At 41.1% G+C, this 19,203-nt stretch overlaps 2 protein-coding genes across 6 annotated transcripts in view; one reads left to right on the top strand and one right to left on the bottom strand.

Annotated features, from left to right (window-relative positions):
- The window catches only part of sesn1 (sestrin 1), a 71,755-nt gene extending 71,026 nt beyond the window's left edge, over nt 1-729 (top strand). For both annotated transcript variants that reach the window (XM_042220328.1, XM_005921649.3), the window contains one exon: nt 34-729. In XM_042220328.1, coding sequence (XP_042076262.1) covers nt 34-120 — 87 coding nt within the window. In that variant the 3' untranslated portion in view covers nt 121-729. The remainder of the gene's footprint in view (nt 1-33) is intronic.
- The window catches only part of armc2 (armadillo repeat containing 2), a 37,734-nt gene extending 18,857 nt beyond the window's left edge, over nt 1-18,877 (bottom strand). For 2 of the 4 annotated variants that reach the window (XR_315752.3, XM_014333377.2), the window contains exons 1-17: nt 18,681-18,877; nt 17,321-17,539; nt 17,150-17,222; nt 16,642-16,813; nt 15,963-16,089; nt 13,237-13,301; nt 12,537-12,644; nt 11,391-11,575; nt 11,150-11,252; nt 10,789-11,003; nt 8,808-8,953; nt 7,992-8,091; nt 6,627-6,936; nt 5,237-5,359; nt 5,040-5,153; nt 4,630-4,762; nt 3,909-4,063 (exon numbers count right to left, since the gene is read on the bottom strand). Coding sequence is in view for 3 of the 4 variants with exons in the window: in XM_014333377.2 (XP_014188863.1) it covers nt 3,909-4,063; nt 4,630-4,762; nt 5,040-5,153; nt 5,237-5,359; nt 6,627-6,936; nt 7,992-8,091; nt 8,808-8,953; nt 10,789-11,003; nt 11,150-11,252; nt 11,391-11,575; nt 12,537-12,644; nt 13,237-13,301; nt 15,963-16,089; nt 16,642-16,813; nt 17,150-17,222; nt 17,321-17,529 (2,338 nt within the window). In the remaining variant the exon portion in view is untranslated. Of the gene's footprint in view, nt 1-600; nt 3,732-3,908; nt 4,064-4,629; nt 4,763-5,039; nt 5,154-5,236; nt 5,360-6,626; nt 6,937-7,991; nt 8,092-8,807; nt 8,954-10,788; nt 11,004-11,149; nt 11,253-11,390; nt 11,576-12,536; nt 12,645-13,236; nt 13,302-15,962; nt 16,090-16,641; nt 16,814-17,149; nt 17,223-17,320; nt 17,540-18,680 lie in introns of those variants that run through there. The other 2 variants (XM_005921652.3, XM_042220327.1) reach the window with 2 other exon arrangements.
- Between the last annotated feature and the right edge of the window lie 326 nt (nt 18,878-19,203).

Below are 19,203 nucleotides of genomic sequence, written 5' to 3' on the forward strand. Positions count from 1 at the left end.
CTAATAACTTTTTTTCTTCTTCTTCCCCTGTAGGTTCACGTTAATCTGCTTCTTATGGAAGCGCGAATGCAAGCAGAACTGTTATACGCTCTGAGAGCGATCACTCGCTACATGACATGAAATGCTCTGGGCCTTGTTCTCATTGTCCCATTTTTATTTTATTTTTTCTTTCTTTTTAAATTTTACAGTCATCATTGCTGGGACATTTAAATAAAATACATCAAAAATGGGGAGGGTGGGGGGATGTTCAATTAAAATTGTGGAAGAGATGCATTGAAGAGAGCCCGGTGTTGTGACGAGGCTTTGCTGGCTGGATGTTGAGAAGAAGATCAGAACAAATGGAGAGCAAGAAAATGACTGTTGGGAGAAAATCTCAAACTACAGAAGTGGATCCACAAACTGTTTGTTGCCTGCAGTGCCAAAACTGACCAAGAGAGGGCAACCTAGAGCCAACTCCTGCCCTGCAACACCGGAGGCATCCGGGGGACTAATTTCAGTATTGCAGCGTACGGCAACCGAGGTTGCCAATCTCACCTGTTTCCTGGTGGAGTGAATACCCAGAAAGAAAAGCTGTGCAGCCAGAAACAGTCTGCACTTTGATTCTGTCGTTACTGTTATGTGTTTTAGTTTCTTGAAAACTTTTTTTTTTTTTTTTGTATTACGAGAAGTTGTTGTCCTTGTGGTTGCTGTTGGCGGTAACTGGAGATAGACACAAACTTTTTTTTTTTTTTTTTAAAACGTGTGCCTGAACTATCCAGCACAGTGTGCATACGTGCTGATGCTGCTGCTCCCATGTTGTATTCAGTGGGGTCATATTGATCCCCAAAATCACCTCCCCACCCCCCACTATATGAGCCCCTGTCCATTACAAATCCACTGCATTACACCCCTTCCTTCCTCTACCTTGTAGCTAAATTTCTAATGTCAATGTAAGCTAATCCGAAAGTATGTGTGGAAAATAAGAACACTGTCTGAGCCCTGTGTGTGTGTGTGTGTGTGTGTGTGTGTCTCTTTCACAGAGATGATGGAGAGAAAGAGGGGGGGGGGAGTACGTCTTGGAATTTCACGTCTCAAAAAAAAAAATAAGCGAGGCACTTTGAAGGAAGACTTCTTGCTTCTGCTGTAGCTCTGGTTTTGTGACAACTTTTTATTTGTTTTGTTGATGATGCCTTTTTTCTTTCTTTTTTTTTTTTTTTTTTTTTCTTTTTTTTCCAGTGAGGGGGAGATGGGGAGGGGGAAAAAAGCTAATCAAAAAGAAAGTTAAGACACCAGGTTTTCAGGAGGGATTTGCTTCCAGTTCCTCTAACCACACCTTTTTGACTGTCTTCCGCTTATCCCAGCTGCCTGGTTGCCCTAACACTTTTTAAAAGCTTTGGATTGTGAATTTTACCAGTAAATGAATACCTCTTCTGTTCTTCTCTATTAAACATACAAGAAGTGCTCTTTGGTGAGCATAGACGACGTTGTTGTTGTTGTTGGGCTGCCGCGCTCCCCGCTGCTCGGGGACCTGCCTAGCCTACACCTGGTGGACTGCGCTCGATAATGTTCGAACGCAAGAGATTGTAGCTGTGCTTATTTCCCCACTGGGGAAGTCTAACCAGTGCAAAAGCAGCTTTTTTTCCCCCTCTTTATTTTGAACAGAGGTGTGAAACCTCTACCGTTTGTCTTGTTTGTTAATCATTTCAGTACTGCATTCTTCTGAGGGTGGATTTGAGACAGGTGACGGATGAATGAGTGACTATGATGATGAGGACTCTGATGAAAAAGGAATGGTACATTTGGAAGTGTTTTGAGAGGAGGTTTTCTGACTGTCAGTTACTGACACTTTTTATATGGAAATATATGAAAAAGATTAAAAAAAATAATAAACTAATATTAAATTGTTGTGTATCATTTTGTAGCTTTTTCCCAAAACAATGTATCGTGTATTTCTCCATCAGTAAGATTGTATAAAATGTGGAGAAATGCAGTTCAGGAATCAAACATTCAAAGCACAGTCGGTGTCACCATCAGTTCACAGCTCGCTCAGATGCACAAGAACAGGAAATTAAATTGCCCGTGGTCATTAGTAAACATATCTGAGCGCTGTTATGCAAAAGATGACTTGTGAATTGACACGAGAGATTTACTTGCTCTCTGATAATGAAGCTGACTTCACCAACAGCATGCTGGACCCAGGGGTATAGTTCAGTCTGCTGTCATTACTGTCTAGGGACTTTGATGTGAATTTCATTTTACTGTATCAGAAGTGTGTAGTCCCCCTTCCTGTGGTGCGGTTGAGGCTTAAAGTTTCTCTTTGCTCCCGACCACCTTTTGTCTCGATTCAAAGGAGGGAATTTCCTTGTAGGTCAAGTTACCTCACTTTCCTGTTTGCCTCCGTGTCACACCTTTCTGGGAAAAAGTGTTTCGCTTTCCAGATGAGGCTGGAAGTCTGTCGGAAGTTCAGGGTGATTCCTGTCAGTCGAGGCCGCAGAAGTCTGTCAATGTAAAATCACCAGCAGAAACTCAACGTTCCTCCCCACTGGCCTTTACATTTTCCCCCACAATAATACAAAACAGGAAAGGTGTTTTTTTTTTTGTTTTTTTATAAATCAGACAGCCACCTGTTGCTCATATCATGCTGAGAAATCCTATGTATAGAACAATGTTTGCTGTCATTTCTGGTTATCGGATTGTTTTACCAGGTTTTGAAGCATTAGCTTGTTTTGTGGTTGTTCAAGGTCACCATCGTGGGAAAACTGGGGTGGGAGTTCTACATTAAGTGCCGTTTCTGATTTGTTTCAATGTAATAACAGTGTGATTTTTGAAATGCTGTATGTTTAGGCTACTTGGTGTAACTCTGTAAGCACTGCCTGGCCCCATATCTGTGTCATAATAAAGCAAATGTGTTTTCTGCTCTTCATCTGCTGTGCTTTTTTTATTAAGTACAAGTTCAAATGCCACACAATCCACAAACGAAAAAAGATTTACACATGAGGTAAATTCCATGTCGGTCAGCCGTTGTTTTTTTAAAACATTATGTACTGTACAATACAGTGCAAAGCCAGTCATATGAGCGTGCAAAGAGGTGTTTTGAAATTATTCTTGTGCGTGATAAACCTTAAAAGGTTTGTGGAACTGAAAGTGGATGATATGCAAATATGTCCATATACGTTCCAAAGTATAAAGGGCTCAACAAATATCACATCCACACACCACTTCTTTTTTTTTTTTTTTGTTACAGTTTAGATTAAGCCTGCTTGCTATATTCTGGATTATTACCTGTATGATTAGATAAAATTAAAACCTGAGACATTTTATGCATTTACAGTATATGTGTTTCATATTGGCCTGTCTGGTCTGCAGCCTTTAAACTTTACTGGCTGTAACTTCACCCTTGGTGGAAAACATGACGGTTATGTGGAGCATATTCAGCATATTTAGAGGGTTACAGTGCAGGAGTCGGCTGAGCTCATTTCAGCTCTGGTCACGCTTGTTTTCTGCACATGAAGGAAACTGCAAAACTTTACAGCCAGCTATACAAAGCTGTAAGTGGTGGCGTGTTAGATTGTTTATAAATTCAGTTTTTGCTGACACAAAACTCCACGCCCGACTCTCTCAGGCTGTCAGATCTGCAGACTGGAGCATCTTCATCAGTTTTTGAGCGACAGGTAGGAACTCTAACTCCCAGCATGCTCTGTGGAAGTCTCTCAAGTCCTTGTTGTCTGTCCAATTTAGAGCCTCCTCCTCATCTAAGGAATTTGTAAAGACAAGAGTGTGAGACGGGAAGGTGGGGATACGTGTAGCCCTCCCTTCCCCATGAAGGCCTCTGGTGTGAATCGGACATGTTTCCAGTGTGTCCCTCCCTTCTTATGCAAAAGGAGGGATACACTTTCTCTCCTTATGTGTGAATTTTTACTAACACCAACCTAAGTATGCAGCGAGCATCTCCAGCAGCGATTCTCTCTCCTCGGTGTATAATACTTTCTCTGAGCTGCCACCAGTCAGGTTCCACACGGCCTTGCAAATCTGGCCCGCCAGCTGCCAATCACCCAGTCCAAAGTCTCTCAGACAGTCCACCAGCCTGATCACACGCACACACACAGAGACACACATCATATGACTTTTACTAAGCGGATTCACATGACCTAGAGGTTTGTGAACTCCACTTCACTGGCTCTTTATCTAAAAAGAGGATAAAGGGTGGGTATACAGGGGAAATAAAAAGTTGGAGAAGTGCTCGCTTAGGAAAGTGTGAAGAACTGCACCACAGCCTCATAAATCCAAATTTACACATCTGTATGTTTGGACGAATCTGACAAGGATAAACATGAAAACTAGATAATCAGGAACATCTTATTTGTAGCTGTGGAGTTGTTCGTCAGTTAAAGACCAGAAACCCCCACATCCCTCCCCCCAAAAAACAAAATCCCAAGGAGGATGTCTTCTGTGTACATAAAGTTAGTAATATTTTTCATAAATAAGCCTTAAATAAATAACGTCTTTCTTCTTTTACGCTCGCTTTTTTAAGCCCTTTGGAATTAACAGGTAATCTGACCACCTAGTCTGACATGTTGAATTCAATTAGCAGTAAAATAGTGACTCTAGTGATGCACAGTGATGATGATCACAGCATGCTTTCATCCTTACTTGGCAGAAGCCCCCTCCACCATGAGACAGACCCTGCTGGGAGGATCCAGAGCCAGGTTGGTGAGGACCCCGCAGGCTGCAAAGCACATCTCGTTGCTCTTTGAGTCGAGCAGCGTTACCACAAACTGGTGCACTTAGGAGGGAGGAAGATGGCAGCGTGAGTGAGGGAGTGCACCAAGACAAGGAGAGGCAAAGATAAGAGAGCCGCTATCACCAGAGTTCAGTGGACATGCTGACTGTAGCTGGCCTTGCAGATAAGTGTAGCCTAAACATGACATAATCATATGCAGAGGTGGGTCCTGCGTCTAGGTTTTCTGCGCCTGATGTGTTAAAGAGGGTTTCCTGCAGTAAACTTAGGCTCACTGTCTCTGCTCTACCTGCAAGAGTATGAAAACTGCATTTTCATGCACCTTTGTTTCGCATGATGAAGTTCCGAACGTCCTCGTAATGCGACAGGTTTCCGTAGACGCGAACGGCCTCGAGCATGGCTCCTGTACTAGAGCTGAGCAGCAACTTCAACATCACTGTGGAGCAAAGAAAAAGAAAGAGCTGGAACTTAAAAAAATTAATAAATCTATTTTGTCCTCTCTTGGCTTGCCGGCCTTACGCTTTGCAATATGGAGCTGATTGTGTTTGATGGCAGAAGTCTCTTTCTGGTAGAAGGACAGGTTGTTGATGACAGCGGCCACATTGACTAGCAGCTCCTCGCTCTCCTCCACTGTCCTCAGCTCTGTGGCACCAACCCCCCGACACACACACACACACACACACACACACACACACACACACACACACACACACACACACACATCAGGAACACACCTTTAAAATCTACTTCCACAGTTTAAATATGAAAAAATATCTGCAGAACTAAAGTGACCAGCCTGTGAGTTTTGCCTTTAGCTCTGCTGAACTAATGTGACAGTGACATTATGATTAAAAATAACTGCAACCTGTAGTTAATTTTGGCGTCCTACAGTTGGTTTGATCGTGAGCTGGCACACAAAGGTCAAAGTGACTGGGTGCAACCAGCCATGACACCACGAGCAGCCTGAAAACAAGGCCTGCTCCCAATATAGCAGCAGATGTCTTGTGCTTGGTCATAAATCGTGAATATTGCGGTTGCGCTGTCAACCGTCTCCTGCGTCACTCGGAAGATGGTTTCTGGCTCTGACTGGAAGCGCCGCTTTGTACCCTGAAAAACCCTTTAATGTTGAGCGCCTCGACCCGTCGCGATCTTTATCAAAACAGGACATCAATCAGCCCAATCTGCTCTTTCATTCTAAGCTCAGATTTTGTCTTCACCTTTCAGTAATTTTTTGTTTCTGCCTTGAGTTGCTTCTCTCCACAGTCTCCCTTACCTGATGTGCCCCTCGATCTAATAATGTTCCCACCTTTTTTTCACTAGTTTGACCTCTGTGTTGTTTGTGAAAATTTGACTGTGTAGGAGGCAGGCAGCAGAGAATACAGAGCTTAACGCCCACCCGTGTATCAGTTCAACCTGTCCTGAAACCATCTAACCACATGGGAGATATTCACACACGCAAACCGAGTCGGCTGTGAGATGTCACAGAACATCCTGCTCATGCAGTGAAGCGCTTCTTCTGTCAGCCTTAAAAAAAGAAAAAAGAAAAAGAAGAAGAAGAAGAAGAAAAAAACAGGTAAACCGAAAGAGGATGTGCTGCACAGCAAACAGAAAGTACTGAGAGGAAACTGAATGATGGAATGAACAGACAGATATGGAGTGTGTTTTTGTGTTTTTGACAAAAGTCACGTCTTGTTCCCAGCACAAGGGAAGTGGTTGTGTACCTCGTAGGTACTTAAGGTGCACTAAGCCGCTATATTTAAACCTATCAGAACTCCAGATGTTTACATGCTGCTTTCGTTGCGTACCATGAAAAAACAGGCCACTGTTAAGCCTGCTGACTGCTTCATCTTCTTAACCTAATAAAGGATCTGACTTAAAGAAGATGAAGCTGCTCCTTCCTTGTGCTCACCAAGCGTCTCCATCAGAAGTCGAATGCAGGCTGTGTCTGCGGCCACAGGTGGACCCACGGCGGGGTGGATGCACATATTCGCCAGCACCCTGACCAGCTTCACCAGCACGTCGTCAGCCACCTGTGGTCTGACGGGAGGAGAGGCTCCTTTCTGCACGACTGTGTGAGGTGGCTCATCTTTTCGCTGGTAGATGTCGTACAGCCGGAGAAGCGTGCGCATGCAGCCGTCGCACTGAAAGAGCTCCAGCCGAGGCTCATCGCTTTTGGCCGTGAGATTCCCGAGGGTGAAGAGGAGGCGCACGATGAGATCCTGCGAACAAGCGGTGGAGATCGGTGGCGAAACATCAGTTTATGGATTTAGATTTATTAGATGTTTGCTTAGCGTTTTAAACTACTTCCTGGGGTTACCGGCTTTGTATCAATGAATCTGCTTACATTTCATGCTTAGTGCATTTTTATTATTGCCTTTTTATTTCTTAGAGACCAGCAGGATCTGTTGAACTGTCTAAACTGACACTGTAAAGGTTTGGCTTTTTTAATAAAGACCACTAATCTTTATTCTAATCACCTGATTCTCTATCAGCAATGTTTGATTAGTACATTTATATTCGACTATCCTGAGCAGAAGGAGGCTGATTGTGTGTGACACCACCTACAGGAAAGCAAGCCTCTCCTGTCATGCAGCACGAGCACCTGTGTCACTCAGAGTTTAGAGTTGTGTAGTTGGTTTGACTGCGATTACACAATATTTTGTCAATGAGTTACCACGCTTATGGAAAACAACTACGTCACACCCTGCAGAGCAGGTGAGAGCGCACTCGTGTCTCCCATTAACGTGTACCGAAACTGATATGAGGACGGGACGTGGTGTCCCAGGATGTTTATTACATGTTTTGCTATCGAGTGTGTTTATGTTTATGCGTGTGTGTTTGTATCTGTGGGTGTCAGTTTATTCCAAATGAAATGAGAAGCACTTGTGAGTCGAGTCTAGTTGCCAAAGTCCTACATTCATCCTCTCCTCTTCCCTCCATATTCTCTTCCTTCCTTCCCTAGTCTAGCTTCCCTTCCACTTCTGTATCACTTCTTCTGCTGTGCCTATTCAATCTTTTCTTCTCTCCTCCATTTTCATGTCTTTTTGCATACTCATCTGGTTTATTAAATATCTAATCAAACACACAGCAGAGGATAAATTTTTATAGTAATAAACAATTCATATAAAACAAGTAAACAGTCCAGTAAAGATGCATAAGTAACTTAGTGTAAAAAAAAGCACACAGACATGCTTACAAACAAGAAGAACACCTCTCTTTAATTCTGAAAAGTCTCAAGCACACACAAGAACACAGAGGAGGCTTGTGGACTCACCTGTTTTTGGTGATGTTTGCTCAACAGCTCTAAAAATAGCTGGTAGCAGTCGGGGGTCTGAGCCAGAGCGAGGCGGCACTCAGAATATGAAGAAAGTTTACTGAGGGTGAGAGGGGACAAAAAATACCATAGACCACTCCACTCAACTCACTGCCCTGCTAGGGTGACTAAATATGGTGACATTAAATCAACATGGAAAATGCATTGATAGATCTGAGCTGATTATTTTCATTATCACGAGAAAACACATTTTTAAAAAGCTAATTTTGTTTATTTTAGACTTCATGAATTACTCTTATCACATATTGATAAACTGATGAGGCTGGGGTTACAGAAAGAGAAAGATGGGGGCGCAAATTGTGCTTGATTGCTTCAGTTTGGCGTTGGTATGAAGATCAGAGAGTACTCAGTCTGTATTATCCTCTACGACCTTTCAAAAGGTTGTCAAAATATCACAGACCATTTATTCCAAAGTAGATTTGCAGTTACCATTATATACAGTGTATATCCACTCACTAGACACTTTATTAGGTACACTTTGCTTGTTCAAGAACATATTTTGATGCTTTGAGCTTTGTGACATTGTGCATTTAAGGAGGTATATATAATTAAGACACTGAGTTGCTGTCATGTGATTGATTCGATATTTATGTTAACAAGCAGCTGGACAGATGCACTTAATGAAGTGACCAATGACTTTAACTCCACCCATGAGCATGTTTTTTTTTTATCATATGTCCTAAAAATCTATGTACTTTCCTGAGGCTCCACCCCTGTGTATGTAGTAAGCATGATTTAGGTAAGCAAGTTCAATACCTGTAAATTCTGGAAATGTTCATGCAGACATCCTGATCTTCACAGTGTTGCTGCAGCACTTGGCAAAGCGCTGGTAGTATGGAGAATGAAACAAACAGTGGACGGGAATCAGAGAGGTCGGCAAGATTCCTCAGGATCGTTGTCAGCTACAGGGGTGAAAAGACAGAAAAGGGTCCAGTGTAGCTTAGCAAAGAAAAATACACCTAGTACATTAATGGTTTGTAATAAGGCCAGAGCTTTTGACGCTGGCCTGTTCATCATGGTGTACAACATAGCAAATGGAAACTGCCCACTGCTGATCAGGATATCCTTCACTGCACACACTGAACAACTGTTTTCTTTGATCTGTGCAATATCTCTAAAATTAGAAACATCCTGCTTCAGAGTGAGTGAAGCTGAAACACTAACTAACACTACTTTTGGATTGGACTATTGTAATTCATAATGATCAGGCTGTTCTGAAAGTTCAGCGACAAGCCTTCAATTGATCCAAAACACTGCAACGAGAGTAAGATCACAGGACTTCAGGACAGGACAGGATTTCCTGCAATGCACTGAGCACTTCCTCTCCACTCACTTCTTTTCACTCCATCCCCCCAACCGGCCACAGCAGATGGCCACAGCAGAAAAAACCTCCTTGCGCTGCAGGAGGTTTTTCCTGTTAAAAGGGAGTTTTTCATTCCCACCGTCACTAAGTACTCGCTCAAAGAGGGTCATTTGTTTGTTGGGGTTTTCCAAAGAACATCCTACGGTCTTTACTTAAGAGTTGAACTGAAGTGCGAAAATAAATCATTCTATGATAAGAGGGAAACAGTCAAGTAAACAGCAGTACCGAAACTACCCTGAAAGTCATCGTGTGCTTATTTCGCCTTCATCAATGAGTCATGTTAGATATGAAATGAAGAACGGGTTGACAGTTTGTTTACTTGGGCCAGTTTCTGTGGTTGGCAGCAATAATTTTCAGTGCAGTCAAGCAAGCTGTTACTTGTGCAGCACAGAATACACTGTAAAAAAAATTGTAATATAAAAGTATTTCACTGTGTATTTTACAGTGTTGTACCGTTCTTCTAGAATATCATGAAATTTACATAAATAGACTGTTTTTTTACATTTCAAATGTAAATTAACGTAAAATCACTGTAAATGTAATAAAACATAATTTTCTTGTTTTTTAAATGTATCTGTCTGTACATATGCATATTTAGATACAGTCACAAATGCATTATAATTTCACAAATATTTGTCCGTTATTTGAAAGATTGAACTGTTAGATTTAAATGTAATGCTATGGAAAAATACATAAAATGATTCGTATAAACTTTTTTTACACACGAGTCACTCACGAGTTGGCAGTTCGCCTTGTAATCAGAAGGTTGCCGGTTCGAGCCCCGGCTCGGACACTCTCGGCCGTTCTGCCCTTGGGCAAGACACTTCACCAACCGCCTACTGGTGATGGCCAGAGGGGAATTATAAAGTGGAATTGTAAAGCGCTTTGAGGGTCTCATAAAGCGCTATATGAATGCAATCCATTATTATTTAAACCAACTGTTAAATGTATATTTCTGTACATTTAAGTGTTATTATTCATATTGCCGCATTCATTGACCTTGTTTATAGGTAATTTCATTGTTTAGTCACATTAAATTGTTCCTAATTTAATGTTTAAAAGCACTTGAAAAAGGCAAAATCCCATGTAAAATTAGGGCAACAAACTGTATTGTCATTACTGAAAATAACTGTATTTTCATGGAAAAGTTATTTTCTGTTATTTTCTGGTATTATTTTGGTGCCCCAGCTGCCAGAATATTACTGTTTTATTCTCATGGGGCACCTTAAATACCAGACATTAACCAAAACATTTGATAGTGGAAAAATCTGCATCAGTCAATAAACTGGTACATTTTTTACTGATATGGTTTAACATCTTAGTTTTAAGGAGAAATATATATGGAACAAAAATTTGATGCTTTTTAATTGGTACCTGTACGAGGATGTGGCCTGCTATGGGGAGGTTGGTTTCTTCTACAATGCAGAGTTTCTGGATGAGTTTCTGTGCCACACATATGAAGTTTTTATCCAGCAATATTCTGAGGATTTCAGTGTTTCCAGAGAGAAATTTCAAAGTTCCAACACAATATAGGATTGCTTCTCCAGATGCAGACACATGTTCGTTGCTTAGCATCCTCAGCAATGAATCTAGACACAGAAAACATTTGATGTTATCATCCCTATGGAGATTCATGCATTTACTGTATAAGACATGCAGTCGTATTTGTTCACAAAACTTCAGACCAGAGTTACAGAATAGATAACCACTATGTTGTCTACTGTTCCATCCTGACCAATGAGTGAGTTGTTCTGGAAGAGGATGTCGTTGCTTTCAGTGCGGCTGATCTGGAAGATGAGTTTACAGATGTTGAGCAGGTTGTTTCCACTGACGCACAGCTGGGGAGAAAAATACAAAAGAATTCACATAATTTTTTGTATAAAATAGTGGGGGTGCTTTGTGACAGAGATAAGTAGGAGACATGCTGGCATGCACACACCCCCGCAGACAACCTTGCAAACTCACAGATGACTCACAGCAAGGCACAGCTGGGCAATGTGCATGTTGAGCTGGGCATAGTTGAGGTCAATGAGTCGGAACAGCGTTCGAAGTATCCCTGACCTCTTCTTACAGCGCCGACCGAGCATGTCCGCCTCTGCCAACGTGCCGTGGAGGCGGTCACACAAATCACACAGGCGGTCAACCGAGCCCTCGGAACCACCTTGCATTGCAGGCAGAGCACACACATTTCAAAAAAACAAAGTCAAGTTTAGGACAGCATGTGCAAAACTCACAATAAGGGCAAACATGTATTTGCACAAATATAGATCAGAGATGTTTTTGTGTCTTTCATATTGTACATTACACAGGCTCTCCTGTTCGTGTGTGGTTGCGAATCAATAATCCTTTGGTCAGCAGAAAATGAACATTTTCCTTCCTCTTCCAAGAAGCAGCTTTGGATTTCATTGGTAATATGCAGGGGAACAATTCAACGACAGGCAGCTGTGCTCTTTAGCGGAGGAAGAGAAAGGGTGGAGTTTTTCCTTGTTTTCGAGGTAAAATAAATGTTTTCCCAGCATAAATAGCAGGGCCTGGCCATGTCTAAAAAAGGTTAGACCCAGTCTAACACTCAGCACTTCACAGCAATATCTCTTTCTGAATCTGAAAGGTGTTTTATGCATGCACCAGAAGGCCCTTGGTACAATAAATATTTAATATTTATCTTCCAAATGAATTTTCCATTAAATTTGTAAAATGTTAAAATATTTACAGCCATAGATTTAATTTTACGGCTGTCAGACTCCAGTTGCAGGCAAGACAATTCTGTATGAATGCCAAGCATAACATTACTCTTTCTTTCTTTGGCAGCTAAAATGACAGTACTTTTTCATTTTGTGAGACTCTATGCATGACTATCTGCCAGTGTTGAAAAATCTATTTTTTAGCCTGCTGGCTGTAAATAAAAAGTGCTCTTGAAACACAGGAAATAGGTATGAATATGAGAAGGTTAGCACAAATAAAAAGATAAAAATAAGTGCCTTAACCACAATCCACTTTAGATTGGCTCTGGAAACATTTAGGCCCAAAGGATTATATATAATATTTTGATGATTTGAATGCATTTGAATGTTCTATATTTGGACCGTGTTTCGGGGGTTTCTTTATTACACTGGCCACAATACCTGCAGCCGCACTCTCTAGTTTCTGAAGGAGAGGAATGATCACATTATTCCACATCAGTGACTCTGCATCCTCCTCTTTGTTGCCCTTGTTGTCTCCACGCTCTGGCTCTGAAATGTGCAGAGAGAATTGCAGTTAGCCAATTACCACCTCAGAAAACAAAAGCGACAACCACAGTTCACAAGTTCACAGTCTTAAAATATAACAGCAGGAAGTTTGATGCCACAGTGAAAAGGTCACCATCCACAGCTAGACTTCCTCTGATTTGTTGGCATGTGGGCATGTGAGCTTGTGCACGTTAACTTGTGCAATCTCTTGCACACAGTGTGCCTGTTTTGGTTTTTTTTTTGCTGAATATTTGCATAACCCTTGCTTGGTGTGATGCAGGAAGCTGCGGCTGCACGAACCAAAACTTCTCTAACCTATTGGCTGACTGCCTGTCATGGTAAAACTTGCGCCCTTAGCAACAACACCCCAATCAAAGTTTATTTCTTTTGCACGTGAAACCTTTCTGGGCTCAAGAGTAAACAGAGAGATTTCATATTTAGATCTGTTTGTACTAATTTTGCTCTACGTTGTGCCTGAGTGAAACCAAGTACATTTCTACTTTTACACGCTGTTCAAAATGTACCATTTGTGTTTATTATGCACAACACCATACAAAACAAGACAGTGAGCTTCATTTAGTGGATGTGAACAAACCTGTTGTGCTATCTTCTTTGCAGTCTTTGGGTCTTACTGCTGAGTCCACATCACTCTGCACTATTCTGAAAAACACACAAAGAGCCTGACTATATGGGGTTTAGGAAAATACACAAATAAGAGTTAAAATGAAGAGGCTCTAGGGGCTCTGGCTCTTAAAAAATAAAATATATTTATTGTTATTATTTATTTATGTTTTGCTGATTTTACACCCTGTGAACAAAACGTAAGGTCTATTTTCATCAACAAGCACTGGGTGTCACTGTTGCAACAGTGATTGAAACGTGTATAGGCTCCGCTGCTTCACTGTATTTGTGTGTCTGTGCATGTACATTTGCACCCATGCAGATATGTGTGTATCCGAAAGTTTCTGTGTGGCCACTTTTTAATTTTAATTTTGTTTGTTTGTCTAGAGGTGTGCTGCTTTGCAGGATGCACAACTGCAATCCCCAACAGACAGGAACTAAGATCTCAGCTTTGTGGGCAGTCTGGTTAAAGGTGTTCATGATTTGTCACTGCGAGCCGTCTCCAAAACCTTACAATTTGTTCTGCAATAACCGTAATGTGCTCCCAAAAACACGCCCAAGTGTCATGCTGTGTTATGTGTTGTGGCTCGCCCTTGCATGTCACTCTGATCTGAGTGTCTGCATTTAAACTCTGCACTGTTCCACCCACACTCAAAGATAATGACTCAGTGCTCCAGTATATTCTATATTACATGACAGGTGCCGTTTCTTTTGACCAATTAATACCTAATGACTTTCTGTAACTGTAAAGATTTACTGCAAAAAGCACACAAATATGTAAAGAGGGAATAGCTTTAAAAACATTGAAAGGTGTAACCACTCCTGTAGAAGACAAAAACAAGGACTGAAGCTTCTGTAATATCACAGGCTAACTCTCAGGATTTGTTATTTCTTTGAACTTTTACATACAAGTGACAGATATGAGATTTGGCAGATATTATCTTCTCATTTCAATGAAGAATCCTCAGAAGAAACTTGTTTGATGCTCTTTGATTAATATACAGTTTTGGGGCATTATAATATAGCACACTCACCTTGGTGATTTGATGAATGTTAAAATCTGGCACATGGGGCATATGGAGTAGGGAGTGCTGGCTAGGGTATGCTACAGTGAATGTCAGGGGGCTTTAGCTCTGTATGATAGGATTAAGAGCCCGATAATAAGGCCTCTTTGTGTGATTCGGCATTCTCGGAGACATGACCTCATCCCTGTCTTAGGCCTGGCCAGTGCACTGCAGTCACAATACACGCTGCTGCCAGTCTTGCCCAGATGGGCACCCAAATCTAATAGAGAGCCATTTGGAGCTATAGAGCTCTGGCTTATTGGAGAAAAAGAACCTAGTGGATGTCTAATCTCCCCTATCTTTATATCTCATCCAACTCATCATATTAATCTGTCCAGCTGCGTCCATTTCCACTTGCAGTGTGCTTCTGCCTTGGCTCTATGTGATTTTTCATTGTTCTCCTCTGTCTAATGTCTCTTTTATGTAGTTCCTTGCAACACTAAAGAACTGTGCTTTAAAAACTCTGACCTAGAAAGAATCAAAAAGGGGAAGTCTTCAAGCCCATTTTGTGTAATAATAACATGACCCCGGTTTTCTCACTTGGGACTTCTCTTTGTCAGCAACAAGTTATACAAACATAGCATGTTAACTTGGTATTAGGTAGGAGGTTGAGCTTGAGGCCATGGCCCAGATTTCCTGTAAAAGTGTTTTATGGTCTGCTCACCCCCCTTCAACTGCCCCACCCAATCGATAGGCAAATGGATTGTAACGACAGCCCCCGACCTCACGGTCAGAGTTATGCCCCTCGTGCTGACACACAGCTGATGAGGTCGGCAAAAAAAAGCAGAGCTTTTAGCCTCTGTGCACTATGGAAATGTAAAAGCTGACATTTGCTAGTAATGACAGATAGAGACAGTTTCGATGGGAAGAAGAAGCTCAACTCGACCAAGATATGGTGTACAGTGATTTTATGAGGGTTTAAAAGGGGTCGCGTGCCTGAAGTTAAAGAATTCATTCTATCTATTTGTTAGTGACCCCACTGCTGGTCTAACTGACTTCAGCTATTCGGCTACAGTTGAACATATGAACAATGGTTGGCCGTGGGTCAAGTAGACGTTTTAAAATCCTTTTACTTCGGACTAAGTTCACGACAAGTTTAAAAGTAATAGTCCCGACTTTTGACTTATTGCCTCATTTACATTTTTCTGCAAACAGAAGAAGTATTCTCCAAGAGATCACAATTTTTAAAAAAGTAAAATACAAAAAATCCTACAGCAAAATAAAAATACTGATAAAGTTAGTCCTTGTAGAATTTAAAAGACATGTACTGACAGTTACAGGGATGGACATTTAGGTACAAAATAAACAACTATACTCATATGAGCTTTACTGACGTATTTGCTGCTTTGATCCTCTGCCCAGTAGTCTGGTTTACTTATGAACCACAACCCAAAGACAATATAAGGAAGAGAGGAAACAAAGCAAGGAGGAGAGGGAGAAGGATTTGACAAAAAGCAAAAAAAAGGGAGGCCCAATCAGCTCAGTGTAGTAATGACTACCCCTGCACCCTTGCATGTCAATAAATCTTAAACTCATTGTCGAACTGTCATTACTGTTAAAGATGGGGAGGGTGGAAGGGTGGAGAGCGAAGGACATAATGTTTCTTCCAAGTGAAACAGAAGAACAGAAAGCGTACCTTTCACTTGCTGTTGTGTGAGGGCCGGGTTTGACAGGACCACTGTAACCTGCGGTGTGGTCTGTACTGGAAAGTTGCTTAGCTGACAGCTGCTTTTGTCCTGGGCCTGCATTCAGTGGCTCTTTCACTGAACACGTGGAAAAGATGTGGCAAGAAGTTATTTATAGCAACGTTTCTATTTCCTTCATTAGGTAAAAGTACAAGTCCCTATTCATACACATTAACACAGTGCACATATACAGTAAATGTATACAGATAAAGGGCTTAGTCACTCTCCATTATCTGTTTTACTGCTCTAAATAGCTGAGCAGTTTTGTACGGAAAGGTTTGAGAGTGAGTAGTCATTTTCCACTCAAAACAGCAGGCGTATATTATGCTTTTTACCAAGCCCCACCACAGAGAATGTAAATCAGGTAAAATGTCAGCATGTGAATGGCTCCATTCATTCCCCTTTCAGAAAACTGCTTCAGCACTCGTGTCTATGCAGGACACGGAGGAAAATGAATGATGTGTTGTTGTTGTTTTTCTATTTATCTTGTACATATTAAACAGTTCCTAATAAACCGGGTTACTAGCATTTCATAGTAAGCACAGTAAGGGTGCTTTTTTTTTTTTTTTTTACTGCGATCTCTTGTACCGTAACTTGAGCTTCATTAACATCTTTTCCCCTCTTCTTTACCATTTCGGTGTCCTTCTAAAGGCGGTAACCTGGTGAGAGATCCAGGTCTGAGGAGGCGTGCTCGTACTCCTGCCCCTGCCAGCCCCCTACGCGGTTTCACTGGGCTAGTAGGAGGTTTGGGTAAGGCTTTGAATGGATTGTCAGCATCACAGGGGACTGAAAACGTTGGCTTCTGGCAAAGCACAAACATCAAGTGCTGAGTATTAGCCAGAGGAAAAATTCACTTGAGACATCAGCACTTTTATAAGCAGAGAAATTTCATTGCATTTATTGCTTCCTTTGCATTTGTTTTTTAAAACTTAAATGCTATTTAATTAGCATATTTAGCATATTTAGCTGGTGCACAGAGGTGTACTGGCCTATTATCCAATTTATTGCTTTGCTTTACAAGTTTATTTATCCACTGAAGATTAGAAGTGTACATACTGAAAATTGACCCTTATTCTGGGATAACCTTCCTTCTTAGACTACAATGCATATTGTGTGTTTATGTGTGATAAGAACATACATGATCCAAAGGAGAGAGGCGAGTCCCTGAACCTGGCCTGGAGTCTGAAGCATCAAAACTTTGAGCATGAAGGCTACAGAGTAAAAAAAGACCCCAACAAAAACAAATGATTACTTTCATCGGAACCACAGTTTATTTTAGATCTTCACAGAAGTGCCATTTCTGACTAACCTAAAAGCAGAAGGTGGTCTGTTGTCACGAATAGATGCGCTCCCAAAAAGTTGTCTATGTCCATCTCTGGGAGTAAATGGCCGATGAGTGGACTGAACTCGTAGGGACTGTCTGACCTCATTTACTATCTCTGCACACGTTTTCCTCAAAGCGTTGCGCCGGGGCATCAAGGGGCTGCAGATCTCATGTTTCGTCTCTGTAGAGGCCATATAGGCCTAACTGACATGTGTCAAGAAAGTCCACTGATGATTAAATAATGTCATTATATGTATAGATACAGGGTGTATCACTAATGGATACCCAGAGGTACATGTTACCTTAAAATGAACAGTAGGTGTAAAAGAAGCAATGCAAAATCACCCTAAAGCCCTGTATTCAGTCTCACTTCAGTAAAAGTATGGAGACAAAATGTAAAGCATCAACAGCAAAAGCAGTAATTACCACAGCACAAGGATCCTCCTTACTGGATTATTGTTATTATAAATTAAGATCCCTGTTATTTTATAAATGAATCGGTTAATTGGTGAATTAATAAAAACATCAGAATAAAATCAATGATTCCCATGAAAACTGGCCCATGCTGATAAACTGAAACACTTTCACTTATACATAAAAAAACTAAATGGAGAAAAGAAAAACTTAAGAGGAACTAATTTTAAGCCACCTAATTAGCTAAACTATAATTGTTGTTAAATTACAAAATTCACACTAATTGTTTCTGCTCAGCTAAATGATCAGCTTTAACTAGATTATCGTTAACGCTTCATCATATTTTATTAGACTATTCATTTTGTGTGTCCAATCTTTAACTGTACACACCTAGTAGCTAGACCTATCAGATGAATCGCAAACAACAGAACAAAAACCTGCAATCTAAAGTGAAATTTGATGAAGTAATTGTAAACCGCAGGATTAAAGGTAAGTAATCTGTAAGACATACCTTAAGAGTATACTGAAGTAGCCTAAAAGCAGACAAAACCGCTATCAGAAGTGCAGATGGAACCAGGAAAGTACTAAAGTAGAGTTTTTGGTTTTGTTTAGTCTTCTGTGGAAGACTATATATATAAATATATTTACAAATAAATTATAAGTAATTAACTTTAAGATAACCTTTCCCTGAACCTAAAGACAAGCCCTGAGCTGGAAGTTCCTCTGCGCGTTCACGCTCCGTCTCCATGGCGACAAAGTGCCGCTATGGTAGCTTGAACAACAAACCCTGGAAAGAAAATAAGCTAAGCATTCACCAAAGAATACTAAACTGTTTATTTATCCCTGGGAGAGCAGGAAAACCGAGTTATTTATTATGAATGAAAGCCTGAACATTAATTAAACGGTTATTGAAGAAAGCTGGAGCACTTACCGTTCGCCCCTTTAAGGTCCTCTAGGGGTAACAGTGGGGAAAAGCATCAGCCGAGCCCTTAAAGTGGGATTTCACGGCCAAAAGAAAAAGGCAGCGATACCTGAAACTTGCTAAAACTGTTCTCGTTTTTGACAACAAGCTAGCCTGACGGTATCACGTGCACGAGCTCCAGTGAGTGCCCCTCTCTCTCTTCTCTCTCTCTCTCTCCCTCGCGACACGGTGACGCGCCTGCGCATGTTGGGAAGGAAACTGAAGCAAATGCGAGTTTCACTCAGAAATGTGAGGACATATATACATCAGTTGTTACAAGTTTTCCTAACTTAACACGTGCCAATAATTGGACTGATAAGTACAGTGAATTAACTAATGACAGAGGAAACTTGAAAACAATCAAAAGTATTTTATTTATGCAGGTGTTGCAGCTGTGTGGATGCAAGCTCTGGCCCTGGATCGAAGACCCGTACATTCTTGTATGTATTTTCACTTTATTTTAGTTGCTACAATGAGGACATTAATATGCAGA

Source organism: Haplochromis burtoni, unplaced genomic scaffold (genome assembly GCF_018398535.1).
Source record: "Haplochromis burtoni strain Fernald_Lab_line unplaced genomic scaffold, NCSU_Asbu1 Contig_47, whole genome shotgun sequence".
NCBI lineage: Eukaryota > Metazoa > Chordata > Actinopteri > Cichliformes > Cichlidae > Haplochromis > Haplochromis burtoni.